The sequence below is a fragment of the Haplochromis burtoni genome, unplaced genomic scaffold (genome assembly GCF_018398535.1).
Source record: "Haplochromis burtoni strain Fernald_Lab_line unplaced genomic scaffold, NCSU_Asbu1 Contig_256, whole genome shotgun sequence".
NCBI lineage: Eukaryota > Metazoa > Chordata > Actinopteri > Cichliformes > Cichlidae > Haplochromis > Haplochromis burtoni.
In genome coordinates this window covers 119260-135863 of record NW_024582617.1, presented here as the reverse complement: position 1 = coordinate 135863, position 16604 = coordinate 119260, and the positions used below count along the sequence as shown (strand labels likewise).

The following is a 16604-nucleotide window of genomic DNA, read 5'->3' as shown; positions in this document are numbered from 1 at the left end:
GTGTGTGTGTGTGTGTGTGCGGGTGTGTGTGAGTGTGTGTGTGTGTGTGTGAGAGTGTGTGTGAGTGTGTGTGTGTAGAAGTGCTTTGAGCGCTCAAATAAAGGGGTGAAGCTCTACAGTTCATTAGTTACTAATCAAGCAGTCAATGATTGAAGCTTTTACTGTGCTGCATGGTTTTAATGGCTCGCCAGGTGTGTTACGCTGATGTTGTGTTTCCACAGAAAACTATAGACTCCAGAGTGCCTATGAGAAAAATCTCATCATCAAAATGGTTCTTGTAAGTGTCGTCCTTTGCTTTGGGATTGGGTGGAGCTAATTCCTCTTCCTGTTTAATCACACCTGGCCTTTCTGTCTCTTGCAGTTTCAGTTTGTAAATTCCTATCTCAGCCTTTTTTACATCGGATTCTACCTCAAAGACATGGAGCGCCTGAAAGAGGTGAGACGTTTCCGCCGCTCAGACACTCGCACTCACTCGTCGACGTCGTCATTAATCCGCACATCCGTGCGTTTGTCCGTTTGTGGAAGATGCTGCTGGTGTTGTCTCTGATCAGGAGTCTGCAGCGGCAGGTCCGGGTCAATGTGCTGCCTCACGTCTCCCTGAAGATCAAGATGCTGGTGGTCTCTGTTCCCTGGTTCTTCAGGGCTTTGCTCGGGAACAAAGTACGATTCCTGTTACGTGTAGGGAAGGTCAGAGGTCTGTTTCTGACCACCTCCGTTATGCCTTTGCATGCCAGCTCGGTGCCACTCGGTGAGCAGGTGTGCTTGGAAAGAACGTGTGCTGGAGCTCCAAACCTCCACGCTGTTAAATGGCTGCAGGGCTGTTTTCATTACAACTCTGTATTTGGGAGACTTGGGACTTTGTAGCTGTCAGCAGATACTGTCTGATTATCTAAAACCAACTTTATATTCAATGACATCAACTCTCAAAACGCGCCTCTTCTTACTTCTTCTATTGGGTCCTTTCATCTGAAGATCGGTCTTCCTGGTATTCCTTGTGATGGGAATTGTGGATTTCTTTCTTGGGCTTTTTTCCCTCTGTGAGTCATCTTGTCTCTCAGCTTCTCACCATCTGCTCCACCTTTCGGACTCTCGATGTCAGCTGACTTCCCAGTTTTCCCAGTTTACACCAGCACAGCTCAGGCTCTCCACATGTCGGTAAAGCTTTCTGATTTACTGGAAGTACCATGAAAGGCTAAAATCATTTAAAACACGTGAGACTTTTCTTGTTTCCAGTTGATGAGAGAGACGTCAGAGTGTCTGAGATATGTTAGCAATCAGAGAGCAGCGTCTCCGTCTCTCAGTCCCTGTGCTGTCCATTATTGATTATGTCCTGTATGCTCTCTGTTTCTGTGCTGTAGCATCTTCTGCGCAGCGTGTTGTGCATCAGTGTTTGACCTGAAGGAGCTGCTTTCAGATTAAAGGCAACAATGGATCGTGAGCTTTGTGGTGATGCAGTCGCTGTCTAACCTCTGCGTGTGTGTATTATATGATTGAAGACATATTAAACTCTTGGCTTTGACTGTTAAAGCTCAGTTATGGTTTGATGCAACTCAGTTTCTTTTTCTGTGCTTATTGACAAGATCAGAGAAACAAAGAAACATTTTTTGTTGTAGAAACCAGGAGATCACTGAGTTTAACCAGATTAATTAAGCAACTTTATTTTGTAAAGCTAAATAAATACTTTGTGCACAGAGACACGTTCACATCAAACCTAAATGAAGGTTTATTAAAAAATGGTAATGAATCCCAAAATGATAAGAGTATAGTTGTGTTCAGTTAATCTTAATCTCTGTACTTATTGTCACGCATAATTTATGTCTTCTTCCAGATTACTTTTTCAGAAACAAAGAACTGTGTCTGTGTTGGACTCAGCATGAGCTTTTATTTGTAGCCGTTCTGCTTCCCGTCAGTTCCTGTTCTGGACGCCTCCCGTTCGCCCACAGGTCAAAGTATTTGGACGAGGGACCGGGCCGTGGGTGCCGCAGCGTCTCCTGTTGCATGAAGCATCCATGACAGAGCCGGGAAAACATGACAACTTTGAGGTTTCTAGTCAGCTGTCCACAAATAAGCCCGTCGCACGTCTTGACTGCTGCGTCTAAAGAAACTTTAGTTTCAAGATGAACTTTTCACTCGAGCCTGTCACGGGGCGGAGGTGTAATTATTGTGCGGCGCTTTGTGTCTCGGCTTGGTGGAGCAGTTTAGTTGGTTCGTTCGTGTCTGCCGTGTGCAGCGAGGTCTGTAGGTGAGAGGCTGCTGTGCTTTTTAGAGTTCGAATGTGACACAGCGATTGCTGCCTAACACCTCAGGACCCCCGATTACAGGGTCCCTCCTACTGCTTGGAGTAGGGAACCATTCGGGCGGAGCTTGCCTTGAGCACACAGTCTGCATACATGTCTCTTTATTTTAAATGTTTTCACCTTATTTTATTAAGTCCTCTCTCGCTGCTCCTCCTGCGCTCTGTCCACTGTCATCTATCCTGTCTCGTTTCTTTTAAATGCTCCAATCAGTGCGCTGTGATCTGTGGGTGCTGCAGCTGTTTCTCTGCCTTGTGTTTGTCAGATGCTGGCCACTCTACTCATCATACGCCAGTTCCTTCAAAACGTTAAGGAGGTGCTGCAGCCTTACCTGTATGAGCGTCACAAGCTGGGAGAGCTTACGCTGCGAGCCGTGTGGGACCTGCTGCTCTCAGTGCTGCTGAAATACGCCCGGCTGGCAGCTGGAAAAGCCATGGCGTCTCCCACTGACCAGACCATGCCAGGACCTGGACTGAGGGGCACCAGGCCTGGAGTGGGGCAGCCAGAAAGAAGGTGGTGCTCTGAGCCGTTCAGTAAAGATGATGCAGTAAAGAAAGCGTGTGCTGAAAGATCCGTGACGTTCATGTGTTTAGCTGTCATTCACACCAACACTTACTGCGTTAGTCACTACAAGCAGAGCCGCTCGGGTGCAGACAGAACGACACTTTATCGTCCTCCGCTATTGTTCACGCACCGCATCCAGTTATGATTCATAGCTATCAGACACCGAGTGCACAGACCGCCAGAACAGGTTGGCACACAGTTACTCTGACGTTTATCTGTCTCTTCACCTGCTCTCAGGGAAAAGAAGTGTCTGAACGGAGGATGTGGAGTGCCTGATGAGGAGGAGGGAGCTGAGAAGGACGAGGCTGACAGCGGGAGGTTCAGCGAAGGAGAGACGGAGGAGGAAAGTTTGATCGACTGCGGCTTGAAGCTGAGGAAAGTGAGCTTCATAGAGAAGGTACAGTGCCGTGTGACCTGCGTTAGCACGTTCACGCTTTAGAGGTTGAATCATGTAACTGATCAGTGATGTCGTCGTTAAGGTGGACAGAAAGGCGGCGTGCAGTGGGCCCCCTGTGGACAGCAGCTTTCTGGAGGAGGGAAGCCCCACCATGGTGGAAAAGGGAATGGACCCGGCCTCGATGTTCGAAATGTGCGACGACGACGACGACAACGGAATTCATGATGTGAAGGACTCGAGCGGGGGCAGGGCCGAGGCCGCTGATGCTGCCGCCGGTGCCGCCTCCGCCGCCAGCCCGCTGCCTTCTGGATCTGAGAGCAGCGCGTCGCTGCGTCACAGAAGAAGAGGCCGAAGCGCCGAGAGGGTCGAGCCGAAAACGAAAAGGGAATCGTGGATGGATCCCCCCGAGGAGAGAGAGAGCACCACGCTCACTCAGGCGGAGATGGAGAGCTGCATGCAGACGTACTCAGTAAGTGCACATATGTACTCACCCTGCACGTACGGCTCAACTGACACCTTGGCTGATTGTGATTGGGTAGAGGATCAATAGGGGGTCCATGGCACTCTTTGGGACACTCCCACAGGGCTTAAATCTGGGATTCTCCACCAGTCGCATTTAGAACTGAAGAAGCTTCTCAGATGAGACGCTTTTCTTTCCAAGCTCCTTAGACTACTGACAGAAGGGAAATGCAAGTGAGGTCAGAGGTCAAATGTGACATATTTGGACCCAAACTGTAGTGTGATATTTAGTATCGTTTTAAAGATCAGAGATTTTCTTGAAAGTTTGACCTCATTTGAAGAAGTGATCAGAGGTGACTGAGTAACGTGATATTTACAATCACTATATGCCTGCATAGTTTTACATGCTCAGTGCAGCATTATTATCACTGAGGTTCAGATCAATCAAGTCAAATCTGATGTGATATTTTGAACCTTATAAAATCGGTACTTTATAAGTACCATATGCTGACTGTGTGATAATCATCCCCGCAGACCTCGGTGGATGTAAGCCAAAGTTTCCCGGGTCGTTAACAGTTTACTCTTCGGCCGCCCCTCATCTGTTGTTTTTTTTTTCGGCAAAATTATCCACACCCACCGCCGCGCTATGCATTCTGGGATATGTTGGGCCACGAAGTCTACACCGCCACGTCCTTAAAATTCAGGGAAATGAAGGACGCATTTGAGGGCCGCATTTCGAGCAGCCTTTGAATTGGGACAGCCTTTGTCGCGTCGCTGTGACGTAATCGGCCTTAAAATGCGGCCTTTAAGGCTGCAGACCCTGAATCGGGATACAGCCTCTGTGTTTCATTCAGTCTGTGTCGCGTCGTCTGTGTTCCCACCTCCATGTTTTCACGGTCAGTCTTTGCAGTTATCACCATAGTCTCTGAGTCTTCTTAGTTTGTCACAGTACTAGTTTTCCCAGTTTAGTTATAGTCTAGTTTAGTCACGCTATCCCTGCTTTGTTTGTACACTTTGTCTTCAGCCATAATAAAGGCTCGCTTTCTGTTAAGTTCACTCCCGTCTACTCACTTGTGTACGCACCTGGGTCCATCACACACACCACCACATTAGGGGTGCAACGATATTCGTATCGATATTGAACCGTTCGATACAGTGCTTTCGGTTCGGTACGCATATGTATCTGAACAATACAAATTTGTAATTTATTTTATCAACTTTCCTTCTGACGATGCTGTCTGTGTTGAGCCTCAGTGAATCTGCGTTCGACTACTCCGCCTAGGCTGCACTGTCGAGCGCAGATCCACTGAGCGTCAACACAGACAGCATCGTCAGAAGGAAGAGCGCAGGGCAAGCTAGCGAGACAGAAGTTAAGCTCTCCTTGCAACATGGCAAATTGAACCTCCCCCACCCTCATTCAGATCTGGCGTTTGGAACTATTTTGGTTTTCATGTGACGTATGACCCTGAAGGTAAGCGCGTCATGGACTAAAGTAAAACAGTATGTTGGATGGTATCGCTTTTACACTCAGACCTGAATTGTCCTTTCTAATTGACAATTTGGGTGTGGACTAGTGTGGTGTAGCGCTTATGTTAGCATCTGTTATTACGTTTTGGCTATGAGCCGTTGTTCCAGCCCCAGCACGGAGCACAGGAGCCAACAGATTCACCAGGTTGTGGCGTTCCATCTTACCCGGAAGACAAGCGAGAGGGTCCTACATCAACAACAACTGAAACAGCCCGAGCCTGACCCGCTACAATATGCTGCTGAGAATATAGCCCAGAAGAAGCGTATAGTATAGCTTTTATTTTGGAAAGAGCCATTTCTCTGTAATAAACTCTCTTTTCCAAAGATGAGTGATTCCTCAATCAGATACAGGGCTTCGCAATATCGCTAGCCCGACGTCCGGGGCTAGCGATTTTTCCAGTCGGGCTACCAAAATCTATCTCTGCCCTGCCCGTCGGGCTATTGTAGGAAAAATATATGTCAATGCTTTTGCATTCTTTCAGAAATGTAGCTGGGTAATTATGTCATTGGCATCGGTGAGCCACTGTCAATATGTGACATATTGAAAGTCGCGTTTGAATTTGCGCTTGTTTTTTTGCTTTCACTTTGCAATCGTGCGAACTGTGTATAGAGAGCGACAGCACTGATCTGTGAGTGATGATAATTTGTGCACCAATTCCTCTGACATCGTCTTATTAATCGTTAGCTTACTATGCAAACATGACAAGTGAAATCTCCCGCAGCAAGCTTAAACATGTGAGAGGTTGATCGCGCAGAGAATCGCTGAGCTTATGTGAGTGCGTGTGTAAAAGCATTTCAGTTCTGCTGAGCCAAATAAGACAGGTCAGGGTGAAGAAGTGACAGCCAAAGAAAAGCTTACCACAAAACGGAGAAGTTATGACAAATCAGACTATAAGGCAAAAAGAAAGTGCAGCTTTATGGTTTCATGGACAAAAGAATTTCTGTGGCTGCAATATGACGAGCTAAATAACCAGGGCTGCACATAAGTGGTCCGCAGGTGCGCATTCGCTGTCAAAATAAAAAACACGCACAAGGGTTAGGGTTAAATTTAAAAACTGTACTTTTGAGTTAAAATATATATTTATAATTTTAATAAATGACAAATTAAAAAGGCATGAACATTTTTTGTATCGAAAAAATATCGAACCGTGACACCAAAGTATCGAACCGAACCGTGAATTTTGTGTATCGTTGCATCCCTACACCACATGGCCCGTCTCCGCAGACCATGACAAGTTCATTCTAAACATCTGGTGTTTACAGGCAGAACGACTCGTTCTCTGTTATTCTCTTTAAAAACTGATCACTCTTTGAATCCTAGAACTACAGCATGAATCCTACAGACCTTATAAATGCTTGTATGACTGCCATATCTTATTATATCTCATCTACAAATGAGTTTAGTCCACAGAAAATGCAGCGTCGTCCGCGGCAGCCATGTAGTCACGTATTGCACAGACTGCATTTGGCTTATTGCTCCACTTTGTCCTTCTTAGGACACTTTCCAAGACTACCAGGAGATGTTTGTCCAGTTTGGCTACGTGGTGCTCTTCTCCTCTGCCTTTCCTCTGGCTGCCATGTGCGCTCTCATCAACAACATCATTGAGATCCGCAGTGATGCCTTTAAGCTCTGCACCGGCCTGCAGAGGCCCTTTGGAGTCCGTGTGGAGAGCATCGGCCAGTGGCAGGTAAGAAATGCACTGTGTGAACATGGGGAGCTGACTAACACACAAACGGCATTAATGTTAACAATCTAATCAAGTTCATCAGTAATCAGAGTCTGGCTGAACTTGATTTAAGAGCAAAGCACAAAGTCAGAAAAAAATGGAAAGCTTTTATTTTCCCGTTCACAGACTGCGATGGAAGCCATGGGCCTGATTGCCATCATAGTGAACTGCTACCTGATTGGTCAGTGTGGTCAGCTACAGCGTCTCTTTCCATGGCTCAGCCCTGAGATGGCCATCATCTCCATCGTCATCCTCGAGGTACCGCAGCTGCTTCCTGCTCAGTCTGAAACACAGCGGCGCTCTTTCAGTCTTTTCCCGTCACACAGTTGTCCTACCTGTAAAGACTGGGACGGACATTTAACAGAACATTTACTCAAACCACTTCATCAGTCGGTAAACTGTTTAACACAGATTTCACTTTCATGACACGTAATGAAGTAGAAGCCCAGGAAATAGTTTACTAATAGGAAGATGAGATTGGCGGCCAGTCATGACATCAAACCAGTTTTAACTCACCAAACGCGTGAACAAAGGAACTGAAACCGTCTGTGCACAACGCTGCTGCTACAGCTTGTCACATATTTAGAAACAGGCTGTGCTTCACTGTGCCGGCCGTCTGCATCCAGAGGGGTCAACAGCCTGCAGCTCTGTGCTGGCCTGATAAAGAAGTTTGAGCCCAAATGTTGCAAGAATGACCTCAAGTGACAAGTTGCTTAAAAAGGGCGTTTGAGGCACCGTGTCCTATTTACTGTATGTGAATTACTTTATAATTGTTTGACTTCACCTTCCTTGTTTTCCACCTCTCTGTCTGTTTGCAGCACTTTGCCATCCTGTTGAAATACATCATCCATGTGGCTATTCCCGACATTCCTACGTGGGTCAAAGAGGAGATGGCTAAGCTGGATTACCAGCGCAGGGAGGCCTTTAAGGTGACTTCAGGGAGTTCGAAGAAGCCCTTTAAAGTTTCCCTCATTAACCTTATGATGCTACAGCACTGCAGTTGTTTCTTTTTGGAAATAAATGACTAAAGTTGCTTTGATATTGTAGCAAAATGACTGTTACTGTAAAGGTTGTCAGCTGTGCTGCACAACGCAGGAAAAGAGAGTAGCTTGTAGCTGCCCCGGGAGCACTAATGCAAGATTCTGACTGCAGTAAGGGCTTTTAGACAAGTCGCGCTGCGGTAGTGTAGTAGTTGACTACTGCTGATTCTTTATGAATGCATTGTGAGAACGTTTCCCTTCCTCTGCAGAAGCACGAGCGGCAGGCGCAGCAGCATTACCAGCAGCTGCAGAGGAGGAAGAGGGAGGAGGAGGAGAGGCAAAGGCAGGCAGAGCACATGGCTCGCAGGGAGAGGGAGCGGGACGACGGCAAAGGCGACGTTTCGGGGGATCACCACCACGACAAAGGTCACGGCAGCAAATCACGTTCTGGGGGTGGAGGCGGAGGAGGGAGCGGCGGGTCGGACAAGCCCAAGAGGCCCAGCTCCCTGTTGGCCAATAATAATGTGATGAAGCTGAAGCAGATCATCCCGCTGCAGAGCAAGTTCTCCTCGGGTGGCGCCCGCTCCCCACAGTCACCCACGGGCAGCGAGCCAAAACTGCCCGGCTTCTTGAGCTTCAAATTCCTCAAGTCGCCTGAGAATAAGAGGGAAGGTGCTGCGGCTTCTGCGGCCGCCGGCACCACATCTGCCAGCGCCACGGCGACAGCGGCGCCGTCATCATCGTCATTATCAGGTAGCAGCTCTCAGGAGCGTTCTCAGTCACCCAATAAAGCCTTCAACCCCGGGAAATTGTTTAACTTTGGGAAATCCGAGGGAGGGACTTCCACGAACGGAGCTCCGCTGCCCAGGTCAGGAGAGGGGTCATCATCGCTGACGACGGAAAGACAGCCTTCCCGGTCTGACTTGAATGGCGTTCCGGACGAGATCCCCTCACCCGGAGGGGAAGGCGCAGAGAACGGACATTCGTCAGACTTGGACGCGGCTGGTTTTAAAATGTAGAAAACGACGACAAAAAAAGCGCAACTTGTCTTTGGTTCCATCTCACCTGAACAGGTGACGTGTTTACTGTGAGGAAGGCCTGACCTGCCCTCTGTGCTGTCACAGGCCGGTGCAGGAGAGCAGAAGCTGATGAGGCGAGACTTGTTCTGGTTTGCTTTTTCTGCTGCGAGACAAAAAAATAAAATAGAGAAAGAAACAAAAAAAACAGGCTTTGTAAGAAAGACGAAAGCCCTTCTATCATGACCGAACACACACACACACACACACACACACACACACACACACACACACACACACACACACACACACACAAATATTCAAATTCTTCCTTGTCTGCAATACATAAAGAAATGCATGAGCTGCGTTTCTAATATTTTTACGCCTTTAAAGCAGAGCTTTGTTTCCTGATTTCTTCTTGTCAGAAATTGTAAACATCTCGGTGGCTTCACACGCAGTCTGTCGTGGAGGGGAGGAGTTTAAGGGAAAAAAAGCTTACATGGCGGTACGAACGGATTAGAGATTGTACATCAGATAATTCCTGAGTGTTTTTTAGCTGTCACCACACAAGCGATCGTTAGAAATCGGTCTCATTTTTAAACTGCGACGAGTTGTTGGGCCCTTCGCTTTCGTGCTGAAGCTGAAGAGTGGAAAAGCAATATGAGTCAGTGTTTTTGTTTTTTTATTAAGTGTCAATCATCGCATAAGCCCCTCCTTAACAGTCGCCCCTGATGTATCACCAGCTTTATTTTCAAAGCAGAGGTGAGGTCTGAGCTTTGCAGAACCCGGTTTGCTCCAATAGAAAGCGGCGAGCTTAGTAAGTCGTAAAAATCACAGTATTTTGGAAGAGCGAGCGGTTTTCGAGGAAAAGGAGCAGAGATGCCCGTTGCATGCTGTTCTCCATCCGAGTCCGTAGAGCGCCTTGTAAACACAGATGGTGCCTCACGCCACAAACTCCAGCTAGACTTGGCAAACGAGCACAGAGTTAAAGAAGTAACATTTGCACTAAAGCCTGACGCCCTGCATAGAAACCACCTCGGCACAGAGGGCCCACACCAGCCTGCCTCATCATTATGCAAAAAATGCATTTCTGTTCATTTCCCCCTTTCACATGGTGCATGCAGTCGGCAGCAACGAGCTTTCAAAATATTCACGTTTTCTTTTCTTCTTGAACAGCTGTTTTTATTGGCAGAAGATGGAAATTCCCTTTTTTTTAACCAGTGCAGAACTTTTCAGATTATGCTGTTAACCCAAGATGTACAGTACTCTATAAAGGTTTTAGGCACTAAAATATGTGAGAATACTTTGAAAGATGTCAGTTTACCTGACAGGAGTTCGGTAAATAGAAAAACTCTACATTAGTGGGAGCTTCATTTGACTACACAGTCACTCAGTCATTATGAGATCTTACCCAGAATCCTTCTCTGGAGTCGGGCTGTGTCTCTCTTCATGCATTTACTGGCTCACTTGATGACGTCACCACAGAGCTTCTGCAGGGACCAATGCATGCGTTGCAGGACTCCCTTTTCTCACTGAAGATACATTTTAGGTCATCGTCATTTTTCAAAAAGCAGGATGGCATCATGTGATTTACAAAAACATACAAACATCTCAGAGTGCCTAAAACTTTTTTCACAGTACTGTACTTTGCATATTGTTTGCATGATCCATGTATTTTCAATGAGCCCAGCATCTACCCTTAGCTGGTATTTCACTTCTGCGGGGTCTCCAGAAGGTGGCGCTGGTTATTTAGTCACCACAGGCAGCAAAATTAAAGCGGTCTGACAAGTTTATGATGATATGAGACACTGAGAGAGGATTCAGAAGCCGCCGCACTGCCGAGATACGGAAACATTAACTATGCATTTCCACACGTTCACCTCCGGCGAGGATTTGGGCAATAACACAGCGTTGAAGTTGACGTGTAGTACTAAAGCTCGACACTAACCCAACCTCAAACCCCAACTCCAGCGCATCATCCTCATCCACTCTATGCATTTTCTTTCCCTTTATGTTTTAGTGTCAGCTCTCTCAGATCGCCTGTTTCCTATTTAATGTTAAGAACCTGCCCTGACCTGCATCGGCTTAACAGGTTTTTGTATTCTGTTACAGCTTTAATGTGTTAGTTTTAGAAGTCTGGTCCATTTTTCGCTCACACGCCTGCAGAAGAGACGAAAAATGTTCTTTCCGGGAGGCAAAAAGTTCTTACTGACATTAAATGCAATACCGAAATAGTCTGTGCAGCCATGTTATCATTTTTAGGAATATTTGGAAGGTACTGTTCATTATAAATGTAAATGGAGAAGGCCGAGGCTAAGAGAAACGTGACATCATCAGGGTGTGATCTTAAGAGCAGCAGAGCGAGACGGTGACGACGTAGCTGAGCACAGTCTCATTAAAAACCCTTGATATTCTTGCAGCATCAGGATTTCAGGGATAAGTGGCTTCATGGTGCGTAAGAGTCCATCGTTTGAAAAAGTCCCATAGAGAAGCAGAACTGGTGCGCTGAATAGATCCGCCGATGCCGAGCGAGGTCACTTCCATGTGTGCATTCCCACCTTATTCAGGTAAAGCTGAAGAGCATCACAACAGACATCGGCTTGTTACTTTTTTCGTTTTTGCAGTGAAACATGTTCTGCGACGGAGATCTGTAACGTTTGGAGGAACAGCAGCGTCACGGCGCAGGCATCGCCTGCATCAGGACACAAGCTCGGACTCGTTATCAGAACAGCTTCTTTGAAAAGTTCGGACATCGTCTGTCTCATTCGGAATAAGCAGGAAAGGACTGAATGGACGTATTAATGTTTGTGTTTCAGAGTGGATGTGAACAGGCGAGACTCACCGCAGCTACATTACAGCCCGACCCGAACCTCAAAGACGAGACATTTTCATGGAAGCCTCACTTACACAACATCATACGCTCTTCCAATGTACCACTGTACAAAAAAGATCTTTTAAAGAAAAATACTGGGGAATGGGATTATTTATTTCTTTTAATTTATTTTGTCATATTTTTGTAAGACCTGACAAATAGTTAATAAAACTATTTCAAATGCATCCCATGTGTTGTGAACCGCTTCTTTACATTTTTGAAGTACCACATAAACCAAAAGTGTTTTAATCCAGTTTTATTTCAGCAAAGCTAAAAAGAACATCTGATCTAACACATGTGGGGCAAGGCTTCGGGTGGTGTAGAACAGTCTGAGCAGAAGCATAATGAGGTTTTTATACTTGAAATAACAAGACGGGTATTTACAGTGTAGATATGAAGATGACTGACCGCACCGTCGACCCACGAAACAGGAAAGAAAGGAGGTTACGTCGTGACTCAGCCGGGGAGTGATAAGAACGATTTTTTTAAAGGACAGAAAAAGAAAAGCTTTTTTTTGGGTGCATGGACACCAATACAAACTGAATCTCATACAAGGAACAAGGCAGGATGGCAGCTGCACTTTGCTGTGCATGCTTATTGTGCATTCTATGGCTGAAAGTATAATACTCTAAACGCTCACAGCAGCCAGCTCTCCATCGAGAAGGGAGAAAAATAAAATAAAAACCATCCAGAGCTGTCACAAAGATGAGACGAGCAGTAACGCTGACCCGGGCCCTGAGCTGGATCCGAGTCTTAAGGCCTCTCGGCTAATACCTTCCACACAAAAATCCCCCCCCAAACACTTTATTTCTGGTCCAGGATTATAACATCCAGCCACTGAAACAGTAACATGCAAGGCAAGATAACATCCACTGGACACTGGGGCTCTTCTCTACTTTATTCTGTAGTCTTTTACAAAAAGGCAGACACACAGATACTAAATCGGATAAGCTACTGTAACTATTTACACACGTTATGCATTCTTTTCCCTTTCCCACACGCTACTATAGACATTTCTCTTTAGTGTCTGTGCTGTTGCCAAAGTTGCGCGACTAAAAATGAAATCTCACATTTCTGTATTTTCCTATTAAGACGTAACAGCTCTTTCTTTTTCTTCACATCTTTCGGTGAAAGATCTGCTAAAACTTAAAGAGAGAGAGAATCCCCTTCTTACTCGCCTCGATCAGCCAGAGGGAGGTGCTAGACGTGACGCTGCTTCTCAGCCACGCCGACACAACATTAATCCTACAAGCACGAGTCCCAGGATAGAACACAGATATTAATATATTCACCATAAAACAAACAAAAGAAGCCACACGTTTAAAAAGGTGGGGGTCCGGAAGAGTCGCTTCTACTTTGTGCTGTTCTTCACAGTGCATTCTTGGTTCTGTCGATTCAAACAGTGTGGAAAAGAAGTCGCAATGCCCCCGTGTGGTTGCAGAGTGGGCAGTGAAACTGAGATGGTGGGCACTGTGGCTGGCAGGAAGCTCATTGCCATTTACAAACAACAACAAAAACATCATAAAATAAAATTAAAACAGTAACAAAATACTCACAAATCAGAACAGACTGTCCGGACGACAGAGAGGCTACACGAGTCTTGTACCAGTTACATTTTTAAGAGTAGTGTCTGACATTTTCTGTCCAGTCCGTCTCATCTTAATCCTACCATCCACTCGCAGTCCGCACTCACAGCTCAGCATGCACACAAACATATACATGTGTACTGGCCCACATGGGAAGAGCCAACACAATCAAAACACCAGTAATGATTTCGCCTCCACGACTTGAGATCATTTCTACCAGCGTTATTTTCATACACTGTAAATGGCGGCTTTGTGAGTGGGAATTTCCCGCAATTCTCTCTGGAGTGACTTAACTTCATGCCAGGAAAGACATCCTGCTCTAGTCCAGGAAAAACCAGGAAGTCTGCATGCAGGAGGGATTATCCTATGGTTTTGCTTATATTGGCTATACCCTATTGATGCAAACACACATGTATACCCACCCACACACACACACACACACACACACTCGGACGCGCACTTATGAGTCCTCGTTCATCTCTTGGCTATCTGTCCTGGCGATCTTCCTCGGGGGCGCCGGGCTGTCACCCTCAGCTTGTTCCTGTTCCCTTTTCTTTGCTGCATTCTGTTTGACACAGGATTACACAGGAATCAGCAAAATCACAGCCTCGCTCTCTTTCAACACGTCAGTGACAGAAGCACAGATGAACAGTTGCTTCATAGCACGTGATTATTTGAGACATAATAAAGACTCCTTACAAAGACTTTTGAATTTCAGGAGTGGGACCGCAGCTCATACTCGGCCCTGCCAATTCCATCAATATATTTCCCTTCCTACATTATACACAGCATTTATTGAGGTTCTTGCATTAGTACCTGTTGCCACTCTTTACTGAGGCCTTCCCCAAACTGCAGTTTAAAATCTAAATCTTTATTTCATCTGCCATTCTCTTTCAAGAAATACTGTCAACTCTTAGCCCTAACCCTAGTTGAGGATGTGGTCTCTGCCAAATGAGAGAAATGAAAGAACTGCACACGCTCACCTTTTTGTCCCACTGCTGGTGGAGGTAACGCAGGAGAATGTTGGTTTTTTCTGTAACAATGACTGTAAACAAACACAGGCAAGATGTTTTACATACAAAACACATTACACAGGGTGCTAGTTTAGCCACAGTTAGTAAGCATTTGAAAACATCACCACAGCAGTTTTACAGTTTCAACTGTACTTACTCTGTTCAGAGGGGTATTCGCGTGTTGGTAGGTACACGGAGGGCCTGCGGTTCTATACGAGAGATCAGAAAGAGGCTGTGAATTAGAGCTGTGCCTTCTAGACATGAACAAACCTTTAAAAAACTGCATCAAGTGATTTTAAAGGCTACTTACAGATGCTTTACAAACTGAATCTGCATGAAACCTGCTGAAGTTGCTCTTGTTGTAGACAGGAAGTCCTTTCAAGAAATCAGCCTGTGGAAAGAAGGTGAGGTGTCGTTAGACTCTGCAGCTCTCATTTCATTTGTCTTTCATCTTCAACTTCATATGACTCTAAAGATCGCAAGTCTGAAATCATCTGACTTTCAGCAGTCAGACTGCTGTAGTTTACTCGTGTCGGCTGACAGCAACAGTGTAAGTCATCACCACCGACATGAGTGTAGGTGTGCTCCTCTTAATGCAGATGGTGCTGAGCAGGTGACAGGTCCCAGCAGATGACTGGATACAGCATTCAGGGCGTTACCTCATCTTTCACGACAACAAACCTGCCGCCCTTCGACGTCGCCATTAACCTTCAAAGTGGATGCAATATCGCACAGTGTCCATCAAGAGGTTTCAAATGGGCAGGATAGAGGTGAGCAGCTCAGAGCACAAATCGATGCCGGCTTGGCCTTGAATACCAACAGGAGCAGGTGTGGCTAGCAGCTAGCCGGTAGAATCAGTTAGCTGGCTTACAATTACTGTATGCCTTATAACACCAGCTATACAGCTTAAACCACAGTAATAAACATGGGGTATGCGAACTACCTTCTCCATGATGGTGGCAGAAACGTCCAACTGCCAAACGCCGACTTGTGGACTTGGTGTGTGTTGTTCTGGTCGTGATGGCCGCGCTAGCTTACAGGCTAGGAAACCAAGACCGCTGTCCTACGTCCTTTTCGAAAGCAAAAATCACCGTCCTCAAACACAAGTTGCTGTTTCCATTTTACTTCCCAGTGACTGTGGAAAAAAATGACACTACGCGCATAAAAAAGCCAAGACACCAAACCGCTCAGTACACGAGTTCGCAAAGCTACTTACACAGGACTTCTTCAGCTAGCATGATGGCACCGACGCTTTTCTAGGCCACGCCCCAAGTAGCGCTTATTGGCTTATTCTTCCCCCCACCTGGTAGTAGCTTGACCGGACAACCAATTGTTAAAAACAACACAATTTAGCCCCTCCCTAAACCATTGACCAGGCAATCTGCTCTCACTCATTGAGTTTCATTATGAAAACCATCAGCCGCTATTGATCCGAGCTAGAATCCAAGATTGATGTCATCATGTGGGCGCACGTATCTCCTGCACGCGCCAATGTTTATTAGTGCCTGCAGTAAAGGCTTCGGGAAACTGAAGGACTATTTAATTCTTTTGACTTTTGTTGTAAGTTTACACCAAGTTGAAAACTTCAGATTGAAAGGTGAGAAATTGAAAACTAGGGATAAAAAAGGGTTTTCATAACACAAAGTCATTCAGGTGTTTTTGGTATTTTAAATCCTTTCAGACTTGAGTGTAGCGGAAAATTGTTCTTTGTATCATAAGAAATATCTAATTTATGATGGATGCACAGCAATCACTGAAATCAAAGATCCACAATATCTTTATTCTTGTCATACAAAATCACACAACAGTCAAGCAAATGCAATAAACAGATAATAAATATACAGGACTGAGCAACATTAACATTAAGAATATCATGAATTATTTTAAAGACTGCATGTCAGTATACTGTGTCTACACCCAGACTCTTCTAATGAGGTGTTGTTAGGATCAGCCAGAATAAACTGGGCCTTCTAGCCTTATACAGGTGACGAAGGCCATTTTGCTGCACACTCTGACTATACTCGCAGTCTCTTAGTTTGCTTCGGTCTCTCTCCTCCAAGTCTCTGTTAGTACATGACTTAATAATTGATCAACAAATCGATTTACTCTGCCTTACAGAAACCTGGTTGCAGCAGGATGATTATGTTAGTTTAAATGAATCAACACCCC

The 16604-nt window shown here is 45.7% G+C and overlaps 2 protein-coding genes across 3 annotated transcripts in view; one reads left to right on the top strand and one right to left on the bottom strand.

The window, feature by feature from the left end:
- Nucleotides 1–12021, top strand: part of ano8b (anoctamin 8b) — a 40178-nt gene extending 28157 nt beyond the window's left edge. The window contains exons 11-20 of one of the 2 annotated variants that reach the window (XM_042227353.1): nucleotides 222–277; nucleotides 362–436; nucleotides 526–660; nucleotides 2560–2807; nucleotides 3096–3255; nucleotides 3338–3724; nucleotides 6738–6929; nucleotides 7095–7226; nucleotides 7787–7897; nucleotides 8218–12021. In XM_042227353.1, coding sequence (XP_042083287.1) covers nucleotides 222–277; nucleotides 362–436; nucleotides 526–660; nucleotides 2560–2807; nucleotides 3096–3255; nucleotides 3338–3724; nucleotides 6738–6929; nucleotides 7095–7226; nucleotides 7787–7897; nucleotides 8218–8967 — 2246 coding nt within the window. In that variant the 3' untranslated portion in view covers nucleotides 8968–12021. The remainder of the gene's footprint in view (nucleotides 1–221; nucleotides 278–361; nucleotides 437–525; nucleotides 661–2559; nucleotides 2808–3095; nucleotides 3256–3337; nucleotides 3725–6737; nucleotides 6930–7094; nucleotides 7227–7786; nucleotides 7898–8217) is intronic. The other variant, XM_005938557.3, reaches the window with a different exon arrangement.
- Nucleotides 12022–12699: 678 nt separating this feature from the next.
- Nucleotides 12700–15775, bottom strand: dda1 (DET1 and DDB1 associated 1). Its single transcript, XM_005938561.3, has 6 exons — nucleotides 15652–15775; nucleotides 15379–15570; nucleotides 14746–14826; nucleotides 14593–14644; nucleotides 14406–14467; nucleotides 12700–13987 (listed from the first exon to the last, which is right to left on the bottom strand). Exons 2-6 carry the CDS (start codon nucleotides 15385–15387, stop codon nucleotides 13883–13885), a joined length of 309 nt encoding a protein of 102 aa, XP_005938623.1. The 5' UTR covers nucleotides 15388–15570; nucleotides 15652–15775; the 3' UTR covers nucleotides 12700–13882.
- Between the last annotated feature and the right edge of the window lie 829 nt (nucleotides 15776–16604).

Coding starts and splice junctions, on each gene's coding strand:
- dda1 (XM_005938561.3), bottom strand. Junction 14,645..14,745: donor ATTCAGTTTGTAAAGCATCT/GTAAGTAGCCTT, acceptor TCTCTCGTATAG/AACCGCAGGCCCTCCGTGTA. Junction 13,988..14,405: donor ACCAGCAGTGGGACAAAAAG/GTGAGCGTGTGC, acceptor TGTGTCAAACAG/AATGCAGCAAAGAAAAGGGA.